The sequence below is a fragment of the Paroedura picta genome, chromosome 12, assembly GCF_049243985.1.
Source record: "Paroedura picta isolate Pp20150507F chromosome 12, Ppicta_v3.0, whole genome shotgun sequence".
Lineage (NCBI taxonomy): Eukaryota > Metazoa > Chordata > Lepidosauria > Squamata > Gekkonidae > Paroedura > Paroedura picta.
In genome coordinates, this window is record NC_135380.1 from 42,921,160 (window position 1) to 42,941,739 (window position 20,580).

The 20,580-nt window shown below is 51.1% G+C and overlaps 1 protein-coding gene across 1 annotated transcript in view; it reads left to right on the forward strand.

The window, feature by feature from the left end:
• COL5A1 (collagen type V alpha 1 chain) overlaps nt 1–20,580 on the forward strand; it is a 263,653-nt gene that overhangs the window by 210,856 nt on the left and 32,217 nt on the right. The window contains exons 35-50 of the mRNA XM_077306664.1: nt 917–961; nt 2,083–2,136; nt 2,295–2,348; nt 3,844–3,897; nt 5,779–5,886; nt 6,385–6,474; nt 6,591–6,644; nt 8,091–8,198; nt 12,810–12,917; nt 13,876–13,929; nt 14,488–14,541; nt 15,026–15,133; nt 16,245–16,298; nt 16,913–17,020; nt 18,418–18,471; nt 19,812–19,919. Of these exons, the coding sequence (XP_077162779.1) occupies nt 917–961; nt 2,083–2,136; nt 2,295–2,348; nt 3,844–3,897; nt 5,779–5,886; nt 6,385–6,474; nt 6,591–6,644; nt 8,091–8,198; nt 12,810–12,917; nt 13,876–13,929; nt 14,488–14,541; nt 15,026–15,133; nt 16,245–16,298; nt 16,913–17,020; nt 18,418–18,471; nt 19,812–19,919 (1,215 nt within the window). The remainder of the gene's footprint in view (nt 1–916; nt 962–2,082; nt 2,137–2,294; nt 2,349–3,843; nt 3,898–5,778; nt 5,887–6,384; nt 6,475–6,590; nt 6,645–8,090; nt 8,199–12,809; nt 12,918–13,875; nt 13,930–14,487; nt 14,542–15,025; nt 15,134–16,244; nt 16,299–16,912; nt 17,021–18,417; nt 18,472–19,811; nt 19,920–20,580) is intronic.

The window sequence follows — 20,580 nt, forward strand, 5'->3', positions numbered from 1 at the left end:
TTGGAGGCAGTTCTGTGTGACCTCTCCTCTTTCTGGGGTGTCCTGTTGCCCCCACCCCCCACCCCCCACCGCCAGGCACTGTTGTCATAGACACTCTGCACATTTTGATAAGACTGTGGCTGAAAAGAGGCGTTCACGTTTGGGGAGAATTATCCTCTGATGGAAATATCCATCTTCTACTGCTCCCCAAACATTAGATGTTTTTCCTTTGCTTCTATATGGTTTGGGAGGGGCAGGGAAATCACGTTATTGTTCATTTAACACTGAGTGTTATTCCCAGAGTGATACTATTAATAGTACCACTAGTTTGGCAGAAAACACTAGATGGCTGAGTTGCCACGTGGCTAGTTTAAATTGGTGGATTTACAGGCCTGAAGAGGCCCAGGGATTCCACGTGCAGCAGTAGCAGCCCCCTTCCCCTACCACCTTTTGATGAGACCTGCCTCATTGGCCCCGTTCTGTGGCTCAGGGGCTGCTGATTCCCCCTGTTTCTAGCCTCTCTCAGCAAGCAGCTCTGCCTGGTCTGTCGAACAGCAGCCGTCTACAGCAGAGATAACCCCAGCAGCTTCCTGTGCCTCCATGTAGAGCAGAAGCCCACCACTGGGCCATGTGGCAGGCTGCTCTAGAGTAGGCTGACCTGTCGCTGAATCTGGCCAAGCCGTTCCCTGCAAGAGTTGGCATCAAGTACTGCCCGAGGGGAGGGGAGTGAGAGGTAACTCAGTGGCCTCCATCTGCCACAGGTAGAACGAGGGGTCTACCCGCAAAATTGACCAGAGATGGGTCTGTTTCAAAGAAGGCATAAGGAAGGATCTGTCCACGCTCAGTGTGATCCATTCAGAGGGATTCTTTCAGCTTGGTGTTTTAATTTTTTTGAGTTTTTAATTTCTGAGTTTTAATTTTTCTTTCTTTCTTAAAGGGCAACTCTGGTGGGGATGGTCCGCCAGGCCCTCCAGGTGAAAGGGTAAGTGAAGCCAGGCCACGTCAGGGCTGGGCGTGGGCGGGGACTGCATCTTTAGGATGCAGCATGGAACTCAGCGGGTCCCCCACTGGGCCTCAAGAAGGCCATGGCCACTTTCCAGTGGTCTATTTGTTGTCATGATTCCTGTGAAGACAGCTGGGTGAGGTGGGCCTGGAGCATCCCTGGAGTCCTCAGAGAGACCCGCTCTGTGTGGCTTCACTGCCAAGAGGCCTGAGGGTCTCCCCTCAAGCTGGAGCTGCGGCTGAACAGACACCTGGCAGGTGTATTTTTGATTTCCTGCCGGTGGGGGCAGCAGACAAAAAACTAGCAGCACCAAAACAGCTAACAGCACTGAATTCAGTTTGAGCACAGCAGGAACACTTTGAAGACCAACCACATTTAAGCTTTTGTGTGCATGCATACTTCCTCAGACACACGGAAACAGATTTCCTTACACAGAGGTGGGGGGGGGGGGTTAGTTTCAGGAAGGGCCAGGTGGAGTCAAGATGCAGAAGTAACTTTTAGCATAGGTAAGGCTTGAGGCAGCTGCACACAATAGCCTCTGGTGCCCCCCACTTGACTCAGAATTCTTCTCTTACTTCAGACCGACTGAATTTATCAGCATGGATTTCAGTGTGAGACTTGGGGGTCACCACTGTCCTCAGATACATGACAGGAAGATCCTGCTGGAAATACTTCTTCTGGAGAACATCAGAAGGGTGGGGCAGGGCAGAGGCTGAGGGGATGTGTGTGTGATGTGTCTGTGGGAGAGGAAATGCAGGAGCTGAGGTAGATCCCATGGTGAATCCAGCCATAAATCAGCAGAATTAGCCGGTATTCATAACAGGTGATAAGAGAGGTTTGAACAAATAAGCAAAGGTCAGAGGTTTGAACAAATAAGCAAAGTGATGGAGCAATTCCTCAGGGAAAAGTAGTCCAAAGTGGAAGTGAACATTCTGATATTGGTATTGAAAAAAAACATGTTAAAAACAGCCAATGCAAACTGCTAAAAACTAGAGACCGGGTGGCTCTTCCAACTCTCGGACTGCAGGGATTCTAGAAGGAAGAGTAGACCATAACTCCAGCCTTACCTGCTAACGTCCCTCTGTCTGCTTCCTTCTCAGGGGCCTCCAGGGCCTCAAGGACCTACAGGATTTCCGGGACCAAAAGGCCCTCCGGTGAGTATAGCCAAAAGGGAGATTCCCCCCTTGTGTGCTTTGGAGCAGGCTGGCTGTGGGCTCGCCAGCCCCGCTCTCCGCTTGGCCCCTCGGCACCAACAGAAGCATTCTGGAGGCACCTGTGGCCCTCCTGTTCAGCATCTCACTTTCTCCTTCAGGGACCCCCTGGAAAAGACGGACTGCCGGGCCATCCTGGGCAGAGAGGTGAAACTGTAAGTACTGCCTAATCTGCTACTGCTGGACGGTGTTCCCCCTCCCTCCCTTGCCCGCCATGAGCGCCGATGTTTTCTTTACAGGCCGGGGGATTTGGGAAGCGTAGCTCCTCCAATAAAATGCACCACCTTATTCTCTTCATCTGAAATCAATATTTGTTTGTTTGTTTGTTTGTTTCCTGCCACTCCCTAAGCGGCTCGTGGCGGGTCACAGTGTCTTAAAACCCCATTAAAACTCTCATTAAAAGACTTAAAACCATCATAACATGGCAAAGCAATAATTCCCTTCCTACCCCATTGCTAAGGGGGGGGGGGCGAAGGAGAAGGAGGTCAACGATGTTCAAGGGGCCCGGGAGGAGCAGTCGATGTCCCTCGCCGACCCCAGCCTCAACCATAGATCTGGCGGAAGAGCTCTGTTTTGCAGGCCCTGCGAAACGCTGAAAGATCCCGCAGGGCCCGCAGCTCACCCAGGAGCCCATTCTACCAGGCAGGGGCCAGGACTGAAAAGGCCCTGGCCCTGGTTGAGGCTAGGCAGGCTTCCCTAGAGCCGGGAACGACCAGTAAATTCTCACCCGCAGTGCGCAAGGCTCTGCGGGGGGCATAGGGACCCTAGCAGCTGCATTTTGCACTAGCTGAAGTTTCCGGATCAAGGACAAGGGTAGACCCACGTAGAGCGAGTTACAGAAATCTATTCTGGAGGTGACCGTCGCATGGATCACAGTGGCCAAGTGTTCAGGGGACAGGTAGGGCGCTAGTAGTCGGGCTTGGCGGAGATGGAAATACGCCTGGCCAGCTACTTTCTTAACCTGAGCCTCCATGGTCAGGGAAGCATCGATGGTCACACCCAAATTCCTGACCTGGGACGTGATGGTGAGTTGCGCCCCTGCCAGGGTGGGTAAGCGCGCTTCCTGGTCACGCCCCCTACTTCCCAGCCACAGGACCTCCATCTTGGAGGAGTTTCAGGCGACTCTGCTCGAACCATTCAGTCACTGCTTCCAAACATCTGGCAGCTCTACTCCAAATGCCCCTCATGAGAGTCCTTTGCCATGAAAGGAAACCAAGAGGAAATGAACAATTCAGCCTTGCATGCTGTTCCTTTTAGTCAGGGGTAGTCAGACTGTGGCCCTCTGGATCTCCATGGACTACAATTCCCATGAGCCCCTGCCAGCATTCACTTGCCCTTGATCAGCTCCCTGTCTGATCACCAGTGTCTGCCACACCAGATCTTTTCATCAAAGGGACCCTGGAAAAATGTTTGGTGGCCCCACCCAAGCACAGTCTGCTAAAAGCCACTGCCCTGAATGGCTCTTTCCCCGGCTTCCTCCCAGGGTCATCTTTACCTTGCGCAGTCTGTTTTTATGCACCCCGCCCTGGTAAATGTCCAGATCTGGCCGACCTCCTTGTCCTTCCTGCTCTTTAGGCAAGAGGCTGTCAGGCCACCTGGATCGTCCTGTGCAAACTGCTCTTTAAGTGAGATTGTCTTGTTCTCTTACAGGGTTTCCAAGGCAAGACGGGTCCCCCTGGGCCTCCGGGAGTTGTTGGACCGCAGGTAGGTGCTCCCAGACGCCACCTGGATCGCCTTTCCGTTGTATGGGAGAGCAACCAACTGTTCAATTACCTCCTAATTAGCAGGTTCTGTCAGATTAATGGCAGAGTAAATTCAGTATCACGCGGTAAATACATGTTTATGCCTGCCTTCTGAGGTGCGCAATTATGTTTGAAAATGCTAAAATGCAATTAGCATGATGTTCAAACACCAGAGCGTTGCCAAGGCTTTTAGCAGGCAGCTTGCTTGCTCTTCATTAATGAAGAAACAGAGGGCACCTGGGTCCTCTGGGCGGCAGGAGGGAGCCAGTGGCTGGGCCAGGCTGAGCCAGAAATGCAGCTGGAGGGAGGGGGAGAAAGATGGGCCAGGTGGGGCAGGCCAAGGCAGCTGCAGCAAGCCTGAGGGAAGGGGGCTCACAAGCCAGCCCAGCTCTGGCAAGGGTCTGATGCTGGTGCAGGTGGGGGGGGGGCTCTCAACAGCCAAGAGAAGGGTCCATTTGAGAAGGGGTCCTTGGAAGATGATTGGGCCCACCCTAATGGTTGCAGCCAGATGTGTCAGGGGCAATGAGTGAATCTGAATGTAGGAGGGCTGTAGACCTGCTCCTTTTTCCTCTGTTGCTTCTGGATGATTGTGCAAATTCTGACACTCCCACAGTGGGTGTCCATCTGCCTCTTCCATATTCTGGTGCCAGAAGCTGCATTTCTGCTGTTCCTGCTTGGGGCTATGCAAGGGATGGGGCCTTTCCTCTTTTGGTGTGGATCTCTGCCTCTGGGTCTGCAGGGGAAACGGATGCAGGACATCTCCTGTTCGGTCCCAAGCTCCCCCGATGGCTCCTTTTGCCACCTGGCCTGGGTCTGCCTGGACAGTAAGGCCAAGAGTTCTGCAGTGCTGTTGATCCATACATCTTCCAGAGAAAGGCTCCTCCAGGCAGCGGCTGTGCCGTTCCTGTACCCAGCAGTTACCATGTCCTCTCCTGAGAGCAGGGCCTGCTACAGTGCCCAGTCTGACCCTGGCACACCCCTGCTGCTTAGGAGCATGAATGCACTCAGCAAACAAAGTTTTCAGCAGCTGATTAACAACACCTGCACAGAGGTTGTGTTCACGATACCCCCACAGTGAAGGGGTGATGCTGTGCCTGTGTCTTGTTTCAGCGTTGTCCCTCTGTCATCTCTGAGCAAAGAGGGCTTTTTTGTAGGGCTTCAAACACCAGCAAATGGTGGTGCAAGAAGCAAAGGAATCTCTTTCAGACACTCTTGATTGTGTCCCCAGCTGCCTGTAGGTATTTAAACACCTTCCTTCCCATTTATGGCCACCCTTTCAAGAAGCGGGAACAAAGGAAAGAAGCCCTGCATGTGCACAGCCTGTTCTCCTCCCTCCTCTGTCAGCCACTGCAGCCAGAGAGCAAAGAATTGGAGATCAGCCCTAAGTAGAGGATGGGACGCCTGTGCAGGCCCTGTCTGTCAGTCCTGGCCTCCAAGAAAGTTTCTTTGAAATTCTGAGCAAGGTGTTTCTGTACTCCATCTGACACTAGTTCTCCCTGCCTGGAGTGGATGCAGGCACCCTTCCAGGTTTGGCAGCAGAGGCCAAGGGGGCTTCACAGTTATCTCAAATAACACCTAATTGTGACTATCCATCCAGGCTGCTATCTGTTCTTTTCTGGAACAGAAACGGGCATTCCTTGCATGACTTGTTTTGGGCAGGCAAAATGGGATTTCTCCCTTATCCTGAGTATAATTTCTGGCACCTGAAAACTGAGTTGGTAGATGCAGATTGCTCTCCTCCTTTTATCTGTCTCTGAATTTGCTCTGAGCGGCCCAAGATAATGTTCAGGAGGAATCTGATCCCCACCTCACCCACCTATCACCTTTTTCTACTTCCTTGCAGGGTCCTACTGGAGAGACGGGTCCCATGGGTGAACGTGGCCACCCGGGGCCTCCAGGCCCACCAGGTGAACAGGGACTTCCTGGACTGGCTGGAAAGGAAGGCACCAAGGTGTGTGTGTGTGCAGCCTGTGCAAATGCTTTCAATGGCAAAGTGTTTGAGATCCCAGGAGCTGCTTGTAGTCCAGGAAAGGAACTTATTTGATAGGTTGGAGGTTGAGGCTCAGAATAATGCCATACACTCGTTCCTTCTCTCTTTCCCTTCAGAGACTTTTCCTGCTCTTGCAGAAGCCAGCACGATGGGTGCTTACATGTCTCAGTGCCCCTGGGATTAACCTAAGAGGCTTCTTCTTCCTGTCTGGGGAGGGTTCCTTTCTGCAGAAACACACAGGATTTCTTCTTTTAAATCCTATGTTGTTTTAAAGTGGACTTTGGGTTTAATTTGCATTTGTATCTTGTACTTACTCTGATCCATTTGGAGGACTTCAGCCAGAATCTTGAGTAGAAATAAAATAAGTGCAGTGAGTAAATCAGTGAGCTGGAGGGCTTCGGGTGGGCAAGAAGCATCTGCTGAGTCTGTGAAATCTGAACGGAGAACTTGTCATTGCAGGGTGACCCTGGCCCCACCGGCCTTCCTGGGAAAGATGGCCCGCCTGGTTTGAGAGGGTTCCCTGGCGACAGAGGCCTTCCTGGCCCCATCGTAAGTCAAGATTTGTTGGAGGGATCCTGATGGCCGCTCCTCTTTCTGCCATGTTTTTGGCTTTCTTGTTTGCAATTGAATGATGACCTCTTTCTCCACCATTTTGTGCTCCGCAGGGCCCCGTGGGTCTGAAGGGCAATGAAGGTCCACCCGGCCCTCCTGGCCCCGCAGTAAGTATAACCTTTCTTGCCTAGAATCCTCCTGCTCGGTCTGGAGTTTCCGTCCTCTCTGTCCCTCCAGTCAGAGAAGCTTGTTGGGCGGGCACACGTGGAAGAGCCTTTGGGGTGGCAGCCCCACGATCATGGGACAGCCTTCCCAGGAGACTGTGACTAGCCCCTCTCAAGCTGGATCAGTTGCAAATGGGCTGCATCCGTCAAGTTTAGTTTTCATTTATGGGTACTCCTAACTGAGATTTTAAATCAAGCTCTTGTGAGTGTGTTTTCTTTACCATTGTTGTTCATTCACATTGTAAGCTGCCTTGAGTTCCATAAAGAAGAGAGGCAGCTAATTGTTTTAAATAGAGTATAAAATTGTCACCCTCTCGCCTCCAGCCCTAAACTTGCAGTGGGTACCTACTTCATCTGTTGCAGGGGAGCGTCCTCCTCAGCCTGCCTAGCTGCCCACCTCACACACACAAACACACAAACACACACACACCGCTTCTGGTGTTGCAAAACATGCCCTTGAAGGCCTGAAGGTCGCCTGTTTTGACCCCCTCTGCCTCCAGTGGTGCCTTTGGGCACTTCCTTACACTGAGTGAACAACCAGCCCTCTCCTCTCAGGGAACCCTCAGGATTATGGTGCCTGTTAAATCTGTAAATTCGAAAACAGCTCTCTTTATTAGTAGTAACAGCAACCAGTTCCAACAATACTGAACAAGTAACAAGGTAAAACACTGCAACTGATACACATTGTTGGATGGTCTGCCAAGAGCCCTGATTGGCCCTTAACAAAGCCCACAGATTGGTCCATAAGGGATAGTCATCATCGTCATCGTCATCATCATCTTTATTGTTATTATTCAAATTTATTACTCGCCTCCCCCCGAAGGCTCGAGGCAAGTTACAACATTCATAAAACCCCGACAAAACCCCCATAAACAGACATGAGAATAACAGTACAAATATACTCAAACCCCTCTTAATGTTCATTGGTAGGTTTCTCAAGCCCTGTTCTGAGAAACAAAAAACAGTGCTCTGTTAGCACTGCTCTGTCTGCATATATTACACCAGGGGTAGTCAAACTGCGGCCCTCCAGATGTCCATGGACTACAATTCCCATGAGCCCCTGCCAGCGTTCGCTGGCAGGGGCTCATGGGAATTGTAGTCCATGGACATCTGGAGGGCCGCAGTTTGACCACCCCTGTATTACACTGTCTTTGGGCAAAAGGGGTCAGGATTGCTCACAAAATGGTTCTCAGGCTTCCCAGGTTTCTCCAATGGAAGCCACAGCAAGACCTCTACTTTCCTGTGGTGTCAACAGACCTTGTATACCCTCAGTTGTGGTGTTGGATTCTCTACAGAGCCCCCTCCTCCCTGTAGCCTCCGGGTCTCCCCTAGCAAGCATGACACAGTTAGGGAGCTTCTGCCCATTCTCACGGCTGTCTTTCCTTGCAGGGCTCTCCTGGTGAGCGAGGTCCCGCTGGAGCAGCTGGCCCAATTGGTCTCCCTGGGCGTCCTGGCCCCCAAGGACCCCCTGGCCCTGCCGGTGAGAAAGGAGCTCCGGTAAGCTTTCTGTTCAGGTTGGGGACTATGGTGGGGCACAGGGCAAGGCCAGCCTGAGGGCAGATGCAGTTGAGGCCAGAGAGCCATCGAGCTGGTGGGATGCCACTCCGGCAGTGCAGCAGTTAGAGAGGCTGGGGCTTTTACGGACTGGTGGGAAGGGGGACTATGTTGAATTTTGATGGGGGCGGGGGGGAGTGGTCTACAACTATAGGTCCTGCAGTCTGCTTCCCTAATACATGGCTCTGATCACAGCTCTGACCAGCACCATTCTGCTATCCTAAGAGCAAAAGAGAAGCTATGTTGGATCAGGCCAATGGCTATCAGCCCTCTGCATTGCACAGTGACCAAAGCCCAGGTGCCATCAGCAGGGCCAGAACTCCAGAACCCCTCCCCCACTGTGCCCCCCGTCAACTAGGATATACAGCATCCCTGCCCCAGACAGAGTGTCCCAGTGTGGCATTGTGGCTCATAACCACTGATGGATCTCTGCTCCAGATGTTCACCCAATCCCCTCGTGAAGCCGTTTATGCGTGTAGCAACCACCACTTCCTGCAGCAGTGAATTCCATATACTAATTATTCTTTGAGTGAAGAAGGTATTTCCTTTTATCTGTTCTAGGCCTCCTGTTCATTAATTGCATTGAATTGCCCACAGTCTTGGGCAGAGAAAGGGTGTCACCTTGGCCTGAGATTTTTGGAATGGGGCACGCTGCGGAAGATCAAAGCTGGGCTCAGTGTTGAAAACAGACAGCCACTCAGCCGTGACAGCTCTTCTGGCACATGTCCTCTGTGACTGGTCATGGGGCTCAAACAAAAATAATGAACTGGGAGGGGTGGGTCCCAGTGAAGAAACAAATATAGAATAATACAGATGCACTGGGAAACCAATATGGCAATAAAATATCCAGATTAGACTTATATAGAGTCGTCTTTCAGTTTCTGAAGTGCCACAAGCTAAGTTTAGCTATTGTATGATCTTATACTCTGTCAAGAGATTCCTTAATAAGTTGAAGTTGGTCCTTAAATATAAAAACCATCCCTTGAAAAAGCTGTAAGGCGAAACACGTCAGGACTTGTGTGAAATAAGAATTAAAGAATAACTGAAACTGAAGAGAGACGACTCTATATAAGTCTAATTCAGATATTTTATTGCCATATTGATTTCCCAGTGCATCTGTATTATCCTCTAGAACAGGGGTAGTCCAACTGCGGCCCTCCAGATGTCCATGGACTACAATTCCCACGAGCCCCTGCCAGTGAATGCTGGCAGGGGGCTCCTGGGAATTGTAGTCCACGGACATCTGGAGGGCCGCAGTTGGACTACCCCTGCTCTAGAGGCTGAAGCACAGAAGGCCTGGAGTGGCTGCCTGGGGATTGGAGTTGCTGAGGATTCAATCAAGAAACTTCTCCACACATCCCCAGGGATGTGGGCCGAAAGGGGTCAGTGGGGTTCAGCTGGCTAAACGTGCTTTGGTGAGAAGGTGCGTTCTTCCGGCAGGGGATTCTTTTGCTTCTGGCAGATCTGCAGAGCTGAAGGAGGCACAGGAAGCTTCTGCAGTTTCCGTATGACCAAATAAGCTACAAAATCCTGTCCACAAGCCAAAGCCCACTTCATCAGAGGCTTGAAGCATTCCCCTTGGTAGGCAGAGATCATTCTTCTCAGGGCTGCAAACAGCAGTCGATCAAGTGGAAAAGAGTAATTAAAGGGGGTGGCAGAAGATAGGAGGACTCACAGTCAGGGGGTTCAAGTACGGGCAGAAGGGTACTGGCTGGATAGAAGGAAGATTTTCTCACAGTCTGAGTAGGTCAGCAGTGAAAACAAACACCAGACAGAGATGTTTTATGTAGACCCTGCACTGACCAGGGGATTGGACTAGATGACCTCTGAGAACTCTTCCAGCTCTATGATTCTGCAATTACAAAGGGAGCCAAGCAACCCTGATTTCCTCTCCCAGGACAAGGTACTGCCCTGTGCAAGGTGAAAATGAGAACTGGGGGGGGCAATTCCCAGCCCATGCAGCCCCTCAAGAAGTCACTGGTGCCTGTGTGCAGAACAACTTAGGGATGGGTGCACCTTCCCTCCTCCAGAATGGTGTGGAAGGCTTGAGACCAGTGGTTGAGACCAGGCAAGGTCTTTCAGGCTGCGTCCACCAGCATGCTGCAAGAAATCCTTTCTTGGCTCCCAGACACAGAACAAGACAGTGGAGGTATTGGCCTTCCAGGGAACAATCTGGGATGACATGCAGACCATGGCGAACTTCTGCCTTCACTCTTAACATGGCTTGGGTAATGGCAGCAATGCCAAGTGCTTTTGCAGCTGTCCTAAGAAGAGCCCAGTGAGGGTCCATCTAAGCCAGCCAAGTCTACTGGAGGGCCAACAACCAGGCAGAGAGTCAAGGCTTTCCCCTGACGTTGCCTCCTGGCACTGGGATTCAGAAGCTGATGGACTCTGAATGTGGAGGTTACCTTTAATCACCATGGCTAGTAGTCCCTGATGGACCTGTCCATGAATCTGTCTAATATCTTATAAAGAGCTCTTATAAAGATCAGTTCCCCAGGCGAAAATGGCCACTTTTGATGGGGGCGGGGCAGAGTGGCACAGCTGTGTCTCACCTGGGCGATAGACTCTGGGCTGCCCTTCACACCAATCACTACCTAGAGCCTACACACAACAGGCTTTAATGCTTGTAACTTAATAAAACAAAGGAGCAGAACTCTGCCTGGGACTTCATGCCTCCCATCTCGCTGTACTCCCCTCCCAGGTCTGGAACATAGACCAGGGGTACTCAAACTGCGGCCCTCCAGATGTCCATGGACTACAATTCCCATGAGCCCCTGCCAGCGTTCGCTGGCAGGGGCTCATGGGAATTGTAGTCCATGGACATCTGAAGGGCCGCGGTTTTCCTACCCCTGCCATAGACTATCGTGTTCTTCTCAGGACAGGCCTGCATCACTCAGTGGGGTTATAGGTTCCCTGTAGAACAACTGGGGACCACCCCTTATTTCTGCACCACAGACTTGAACTACACAAAGCATCCATTTTATGAGCCCCTTCCTTCTAAAAAAAAAAAAAATCCCAGGCAGCAAATCTATGGATCTGCCTCATAGATGATGTGAAGACCGTCTTTGGGTATATTTTTTGTAAAGAAAATTCTTTTGTTTGCAACGCCTGTTAATGTCCAAGTATAAGATCCATGAAGATATTTTTCATGTTGGACACCATGAGGGCAGCAGCTTTTGAGCCGCCACGCCCCTCAGACCTGTTGTGCGGCTTCCCACCCGTTCCTCCACTGCAAAAGGGGCTGGGAGCAGAAATCCCCCCCCCCTCCCTGCAGTGCCAAACGACCTCAGAATCCTAGGATCTTTTCAGGAGTTCCCTGCAAAAGACAGTGGAGATGACCAAATGGTGGTGCTCAGCCCCAGCATCCTGGACTCCATCCTCAGCCTCATGAGTTTCCACTATTAAAAGGTGGGCTTTTCTACAGGTGTACTGTATTGTTGTATGGTTGTCTGGAGATTCTGGAGATTCTGTGTTCCCAAGGTACAAGGCCACTACTGGTATGCACGTCTCATGTGTTGTAGGGCAGTGGTCCCCAACCTTTGTATCACCAGGGACCACTCAACGCTTGACAATTTTACTGAGGCCCGGTGGGGGGGGGGGTAGTTTACTCCTCTACTCTCAACCACTGCCCTAATGCTCTCTGATCGCTATGGTAATGTTTAAACATCCCTTCAAAATAAGATACAGACACGCCACAACAATGAACATAAGGAACATTTTATTTTCATGGAAATTTTAACTCATGACAATGACAAATCAATGGGAACCCTGAGCTTGTTTCTCTGCAATGAGATAGTCCCATCTGGGAGTGATGGGAGACAATGACACCCGAAGTGTGTTGTAAAGGGCCGGGGGGGATGAAGTAAAGGGCCGGGGGGGGGGGAGAAGGCGTCCTTCGCGGCCCACCTCCAACTAGCCGACGGACCACATGTGGTCCGCAGCCCACAGGTTGGGGATCGCTATTGTAGGGGATGTGGGTGGGATTCTGGGGGTGTTAAAAATCAAGGATATTTGCCTTCAGTGCAGGTGTGTCTTAGCTCAGCATTCTCACTCTAGAGAGGCAAACGGCTGCTCTGAGCTGCATGTGGGATATGACAAGGGGAGTGTGGAGGTGGGGGGAATCCGCCTCTGGGTGCCTGCTCATTCAGATATTCTTAAAGTTCACCCACATCTTGCTGACCTGGAATATGAGGTTCTCCCCACACACACACTTGATGCTGTTCCTCTTTTTGTTCCAGGCAAGGAGTTTGATTAAGGTTTTCCCTTTCAAAGTCAGATTTTCTTGTAGCTGTCAACTGAGGCCTTGTTTCTCTCTCTCTACATGACAGTGCTGGCCTAAGGAGGGTCGCAGAGCGTGGGAGTGTATTGGTCAGGCTTAAGAAAAATCGGGGTAGGGGGGGATTTTGGCAGGGCAATAGCCCGTTTCACTATCTTTGGAAGCTTCTTCTACCTTTCTCCCAGGAGTCACAGCAAACATTCATTTGAAGAAATCTCTGTTAACTTGCAGAGGAAAAGTTGTCTGATGGTGGGATTTTCTGTGTTTCTTTCTAGGGTGAGAAAGGGCCTCAAGGTCCAGCAGGCCGTGATGGCATCCAGGGTCCAGTAGGGCTTCCAGGCCCAGCAGGTCCTGTGGGTCCACCAGGCGAAGATGGAGACAAGGTGGGAGCACCTGTGGTTTCGGTGTGTTTGGTGCTGGGAGACCCTGGGGTGAAAGCAGCTTGTTTCCTCTACTGGAGTGCTTCCTGAGAAATCAGTGGAGCCAACCAAGGCTTCTGCCTGCTCTCCGTACCACTAGCCCTAAAAGGCCTGGCTTGGTGACCCTCCTCCAGGTGAATCAGGGCAAAGTTGGAAGCATCAGTCGGTGGAGCTTTACCTTAAGTAGTTTCCCATTTTGTCTCTTGTTCCTGTCCCATCTGGATTTTTGGAGCTCTCAAGTCAAAGATTGGTGCATGTTGGAATGTTACAGGGTAGGCTTGCTTGTGTGGACCAAACCGACCCAAGTCTACACCACAGCCAGATGGACAGAGGCTGTGTGGAACGGTGCAGATCCAGGATGCATGACACCTGCCGAAGCCCATAGGTTCTTATGTGGACCGCTCTTCCCTGAACGATCAAGGAAGATGGCTGTGCTAGGAAATTGAAAGAACTGCATCCTCTAGAGCAGTTCCTCTGGAGCGGCCCTCCAGATGTTCATGGACTACAATTCCCATGAGCCCCCTGCCAGCAAATGCTGGCAGGGGCTCATGGGAATTGTAGTCCATGAACATCTGGAGGGGCGCAGTTCGACTACCCCTGCCCTAGAGGGGCACTAATTGAGTACCTTATGGAGACATTTCCAAGGATTAATCTCCTCAGCCAGAGACCCCAAATGCATCTAGAATTTTTGCTTCAGGAAAATCTCTTCCAAAAGACACTGTAGATTTCAACTTTATTTTTTCAGAAGACCAGGGAGGCCAGCAGAAATGATGATCCGATCAATGTTAGGTCTGATGGGACTGCGAATGCAGCTATTGTGCCTCGTTCCGAGCTTCTTGTTCTGGGGAACATCTGAGGAAGTTCTGCCTTGGCCACTGTGTATTTGCAGAGGGGAATTTGACAGCTTTTTCCTGTTTGACAGGGTGAAATTGGTGAACCAGGGCAGAAGGGCAGCAAAGGTGACAAAGGGGAGCAGGTAAGCGATGGCTTTTGGGTGGACAGCCACATGTTTCCTTGGTGCCATGTAAGTGGCCTTCCCCTTTCCTTCGACCCTTAGAAGAAGGAGCTTTGCTGGTAAGGCCCAATAGGAGTTCCAAAGCGGCAGCCGATGTCTCAGTCCTCCCAAGGTGGGCTGAGTGAAAGAAAGTGATTTTGTCCTGCAAGGGGCTGTCTGGACCTCTGGAATCACTGTGGTTGGCTCTCACCAAGGATAGGGAACTCTGTTGCCCCATAGTGGAAGTTCAGTGGGGAGTGCCTCTTCAGTTTGTTGCCTTCCATACCACTCCAGCTGCTCCACTGGCTGACCAATTGGCTTCTTCCTTAGGGGCCCACAGATGAATGGGTGATGCTGGAGGGGGGGGCGTGGTCCCAGGGTCTCTTGCCAGTTCCAGCAAAATGGGATATGCAGCTAGGAGGGAGCTGGGCTTAGCTGCCTGCCATGGCTGGAGGCTCAGAATTTTCCTCCAGTTTGTGTAGCCTGTGTGCCCTGGTGTCTTCTCTGCTACTTCATGAGGCTGTATCTGTTTCTTGCCAGGGTCCTCCCGGTCCCACTGGTCCACAGGGCCCAATCGGCCAACCAGGCCCAGCTGTAAGTATGGCTCCTGCTCTTCATCATTAGATGTCTTCTGAACTCTCCCTGGGAATGATCTGTATAAAACAGAGAGAAGGAGGCAGGGCTTCACTCCAGCCAGGGCCGATTAGAATCTCTGAGCATGTGCATTCTGCCTTTCTCTCACCCGTGAGGAAACCAGCCTGATTAAAAAGTCAGCTGGGAACTTCGTAGAACAGGGGACTTCTTGGGCGGGGAGGAGATGGAAGGGGATGGGCGCGTTCTGTCCCCCAGTTTGTTCCTTGCTTGTTGCTCATCCCATTGAAACATGCTTCTTTTCAAGATGTCATCCATACTAGGTAAACCAGATTAAAAGATTAAAATGTAGAGCACAGTCTCCTTCATGTGAGGGAGTTGTGGTGTGATATGGCCGGGCAGAAGGATCCTGCTTGGCAACCATTGTCTGACAGATGTTGAATCAATGCCTTCTTCCTTCCTTCCTTCCTTTCTTTTTCCATTTGAGGGATCTGACGGGGAACCTGGTCCTCGAGGACAGCAAGGCCTCTTTGGCCAGAAAGGAGACGAAGGGCCGAGAGGTTTCCCTGGACCCCCGGGCCCCGTGGGCTTGCAGGTAGCTGTGTGGGGCCTGGCTCTGCAGCAGGGCTCCAGGGGGCAATGTCTGTGGGGGAGGGATGCCTGGGGAGCCACAGGGGTCATCAGCCAGAACGGGTCACGTGCCACTTTCCGGCACTAGCCAGCCTTGCTGCCTGAGCTTCTAACAGGCTCTGGCCTTGGCTGGCCACAGGTTTGTGACATTTGGATACGCTCAACTTGATTTTGGGTGGTCTCCTTGTCTGGGGAAACGAAGATAACCGTAATGTATAATGTATATACCAGGGGTAGTCAAACTGCGGCCCTCCAGGTGTCCATGGACTACAATTCCCAGAAGCCCCTGCCAGCATTCGCTGGCAGGGGCTTCTGGGAATTGTAGTCCATGGACATCTGGAGGGCCGCAGTTTGACTACCCCTGGTATATACATTACAGCAGATACCCGGACTTTGGTATTCTTAGCCACCTGAGAGGGTCAGAATTATATATCGTAGAAATGTTACCGATTCCAGATGGTGAATTTGTGGGTGTCGAGAAACTCAGAGCCGCACTGGTGAGTGAACGCTGGCAGTCCCCACTGCCTGTCGGTTTTCACTCCAACGTGTTTGGAACTGAGCGAAATATACTCCTCTTGGGGAGTTTACAAAATGGGCAGCATTGGCAACATTTAGCCCCCTTTTAGGCTTCTGCACTACACTGTGCTGTGCTGAATGGGCTTCTTGCCTCCCCCAAGGGGCTTAATTCCTGGTTTGCCCAAGAATGGTCTCTGTCCTTTTGGTTAGTGCCATGGCAGCCGCTTAAAGCTTTCCATCCCGGCTTGAACGGGAAACAGCAGAGACCCCTGATCTTGTGCAGCTCCCACTGCCGGCCCTTTCTCACTTTCCCTAGCAGCAGTCCTGTGTGTGCCCATATCAGAGCGCCTTGGGCAGTCCTGGCCCCGCAGCAATGAGTGCAGGAGACATTTGCAAACTTAGGTCTCCCCCAGCTGCTTTTCATACTTGGCATTGTAAAGTATGCTGTTGTGGTATTTGTGGTATTTGTGGTATTGTGGAAAGACTGCCTCTTTCAGTGAAAATGTCGTCATGTGCAAGTGAGTCGTGAATAAGAAGCCCTTTCCATTCTACCTCTGCAGGGTTTACCGGGCCCTCCTGGAGAGAAGGGAGAAACGGGTGACGTCGGCCAAATGGTACTTTTTTGTGGTGGCTATGTTTTTAATCCCCTTTCTCCGGGTATGAATGTGCTGGTGGTCCCAGACCCTCGGGAAGTGCACCTGGCCTCGACCCAGGGCTTTTTCGGTCCTGGCCCCTACCTGGTGGAATGAGCTCCCAGAAGAGCTGAGGGCCCTGACGGAGCTCTCTGGGTTCGACAGGGCCTGCAAGACAGAGCCCTTCCCCCAGGTCTTTGGTTGAGGCCGGGCTGAAGACCGGGGTAACAAGATCGGGTCCTCCCTCATCCTTGTGTAATTGGTACCCCACCCCCTGGACTAACATTGCCTGATGATACCTATTTAGACTCACAACTGTGAATAGAAGAGTCAAGGTGTTGAGAGGTTAAGTAGAGGATAAATTTGTTGCCGCCATCCATTGTATTGTTATGTCGGCTGGATGGTATAGTCTTCCCAGCAATATGAGGATAGTGTATTTTTTATTGTTTATGCTTTTATTGGAAACCACCATGAGCCAGCTGATCTGAGAGTGGCGGTATATAAGGTCAATTAATAATAAGTAAATATTGACATTAGTAAGTGCTTCTGTATCAAAAGAGTGAACATTCTACTCTTCTTCCCCTTCTCCTCTAAAGGGTCCTCCGGGTCCCCCAGGGCCAAGGGGTCCGTCCGGTTCTCCAGGTGCTGATGGGCCACAAGGTCCACCTGGTGGGATTGGGAATCCTGGATCTGTTGGTGAGAAGGTAATGTGTCTTTGGCAGAGATGGACTCCAAAGAACCTGTTTTGCTGTGAGACAGTCCTGGGGGGGGGGGGTGTCAGGGATCAGCTGAGGGCAGGAAATCAGTGCTTTAATTCCTTAGGATGAAAGATGGGTTTGTGCAGCACATCAAGGTTGATTTGGGGGAGAGGCTTCTCATGACAGGGCAAGGCTGGCTTCAGAATTTTGAGGGCTACGGGAGGAAGAGACGATTGATGGGTTAGCCATCAGAGAAGGCAGTAAAGTGGCCTCTGCCAGTGGAATAACACAAGGAAGCTTATCCTGCTCCAAATAATTTTTATATTTGTTTATATAAACATCCAAACATTTCATTTTAGTGTATTTCAGATGTGAAATCAGAACGTGCAAATAGCATAACAGCCAAGCTCTAGGCATGCTTGGTTTGTCTGCAGAGGTGGCACCCTGGGGACAGGAAAGGTGATGCTAGGCAAGTCTCCCCAGGCAACTCTTCCCATTGCTTAACTGGGGCACTGCCAGAGACAAGTTGCCATAGAATGTGGGGACACCCTATGGAAGAGAGGAATGTGGCATTCTGGACAGATTCATTTAGGAAGATGCATTGGTTCCAGACCATGGATCAAGGCTGTCCCTTTAAATTGTTCCTGCATCGTCTGCATTTTCCAAATGCTTTTGGCAAGACCTCCTTAACGGCATTAGTGCCAGTACCATGGGGTAAGCTGAAATCACAGCATGCCTTGCCATCATTCTCCCGAAGATCACCTTTTTTGTACACTCTGTAGATTTGACAGTAGTGTGATGGCCAATGGCTATTACGCAGTAATGGGTTTAAACTTCAAGTACAACGATATAGGCTAGATATCAGGAAAAGAATTTTCACAGTCAGAGTAGTTCAGCAGTGGAATAGGCTGCCTAAGGAGGTGGTGAGCTCCCCCTCACTGGCAGTCTTCAAGCAAAGGTTGGATACACACTTTTCTTGGATGCTTTAGGATGCTTAGGGCTGATCCTGTGTTGAGCAGGGGGTTGGACTAGATGGCCTGTATAGCCCCTTCCAACTCTATGATTCTATGATTCGATGATTACAACAAAACTTATTTCTCTGCCTATACAAAGATCACCTCAACTGTGGGACTCAGCATCTGCCCCCTCTTGTCCCCCACAGGGCCCGGGGAGCAGGTGTTTTGTTAGGATTGTGAATGTGGACGTAACAGCAAGGGATGCTGGCCAGAAAGACCAGGATCCCTTGGCTCCTCGGATGGCTCTGACAGGCCCTTAAAGAGAGCGGACCGTGGGGTCCTGTTGTTCTCTTGCTGATTCCACGGAGCAAGTGTGCGTACAAGGGGAGAGCACTTTCCCAGATCCAAAGTAACCATGATGCCAATTTCTCTTTTTGCCATTTCCAGGGTGAGCCAGGAGAAGCAGGAGAGCCCGGCCTGCCAGGAGAGTCTGGTCCTCCAGTAAGTCTGATCCTGATTTTATTTCCTATGTGGTTCAAAGAGGTCTCTGTGACCTCAAAGCCAAGCTCATCTGCTTCCCAGAGTTTTGGGAACATTTTTGCACCCCAGTCATCCTTTCGGTTTTCAGTTTGAGATGGGCTGTTCTCTCAGTACGTGCATCAGACATCACTTTCCCCAGAGTATTCTTTTTATCCCGCCCTTCCCCTTCAACCCTTGAGAGTGGGGTGCTGGGCAGACATTTCCCCCTGTCTCCTAGCATCCGGAGCTTAGTTGGTTCATTGTGGTAAGAGCATTCGGACGTCCTGGCCCACTTCCCCCAGGAACAGGAAGCAGATTGTAACACAGGCAGGGTGTCGAAGCGGATCTGCTCCGTGATTGCTGGATATGGCGGCTGCTGTGTCTGGCTGCTGTGTCTGCCACTGAAGACTGAGGTGGCCGTGAACATGTACAAGGCAAGGTGGCTCCCGCTTGGGGCTTTTTACGGGAAGGACTGGGAGGAGGTGCAGCTGATGGAAGGCAGGGGATTCCTGTCCACACATTGCACTGAGCGCCTTAGCCATCTGGTGGTTACAGAGCTCTTTTTGAGTATTCCTACCTTTTCGTGTTTGTTAATTTGGTTTGTCTGCCATTGAGGACTGAGGTGGTCAATATGAACTCCATTTTGCATGCAGGGGCTGAGATGGAGAGCACAGGGACTGACTAAGACCAACATAGGGCACATTTGACTGTAGGACTTCCCAGCTCACATGCTGGGGCAGCAGGCATAGGCAAGACCACTGCTCTGTCTTGCCTCTTCTTTGGGTGGGGGAGAAGGGACCGGTCCACATGACCAAGTTCACATCACTGTTAACAAGGTTTTCAGATTAGACTTGTGCCAGGAGCTCTGCAAGCAGCACAAAACCAAAGCTCTTGGCATGCTCGACTCGCCTGCTGCCCTAAAGAACATAAAGGTGGCCCCAAGGAGGGCATTCTACATGTAAGCAGACATGCCAGGCCACGGGGAGCTGTCTGTCTGTCCAGTTAGGGCACATGACATGTACTGCATACCGGCTCCCTGGGGCCTTTTCAGCTATGAAGAGCAGTGTCCTGTGTGGGGCAGGACATTGAGCCCCTTGCGTCCGCTTGCCCTGGTGGGGCCTGGTTTGGATCCCTGGGAGCAGGAAGATTCCAGCATATTTGGCACATGGACTTCATCATATGTCAGTCAGTTCTGAGGTCTTGCTGTCTGTGGGTGCCAAGGTACTTCACATTGTGTTCTTGGTAGTTCCTTAACATCCTCTGTAATAAATGGACATCACTTTTAAAATGTTCTAATGTGACCTCTAATTTTCCTCTTTCAGGGCCCTAAAGGTGAGAGAGGGGAGAAGGGCGAAGCAGGTCCCTCTGGGGCAGCTGGTCCACCAGGCCCCAAAGGCCCACCAGGGGACGATGGCCCCAAAGGCAGCCCTGTAAGTACCACTCTCCATATTGCAAGAACTATGATGCCAAGAAATGGCGGAAGCCTTCCTAGCAGTGTTCAGTCACCTGTATTTTGCATGGAGACTTCACTTCTTCCCGGGCTCACTGGAACTGACATTTGGAGGAGCACCCCTGCGTACACACCCTTATTTCTTCAGTGATCTTGGCAGCATGTGAAGGCCACACTCTCTCCTTTTTTTGGTTTATTGCATGAGTAGCACGTGTCCTTGCTGCTGTCCCCAGGGGCATTTTCCTGCTGGCTGAAATCCATGAAAGGTCATTAGCATGCACAATGGACAGTCTATCAGCTGTGACCATGGCTTGTGCAGTCATGTCCCAATGTTTTGCATTATGACACAACCGTGTGATAGTCTAGATCAGGGGTAGTCAACCTGTGGTCCTCCAGATGTCCATGGACTACAGTTCCCATGAGCCCCTGCCAGAAAACACTGGCAGGGGCTCATGGGAACTGTAGTCCATGGACATCTGGAGGACCACAGGTTGGCTACCCCTGGGATGATCAGTCTGAGTTTCTGTTTACAGCATTTTTAATTGGGCCATTTTGGTTCCAAGTTAGTTTGTTTTGGTTTCAGTTTCTTTTAGCTGAACACTCTGTGAATCTACAGGTGACTAAACACTGCTAGGAAGGCT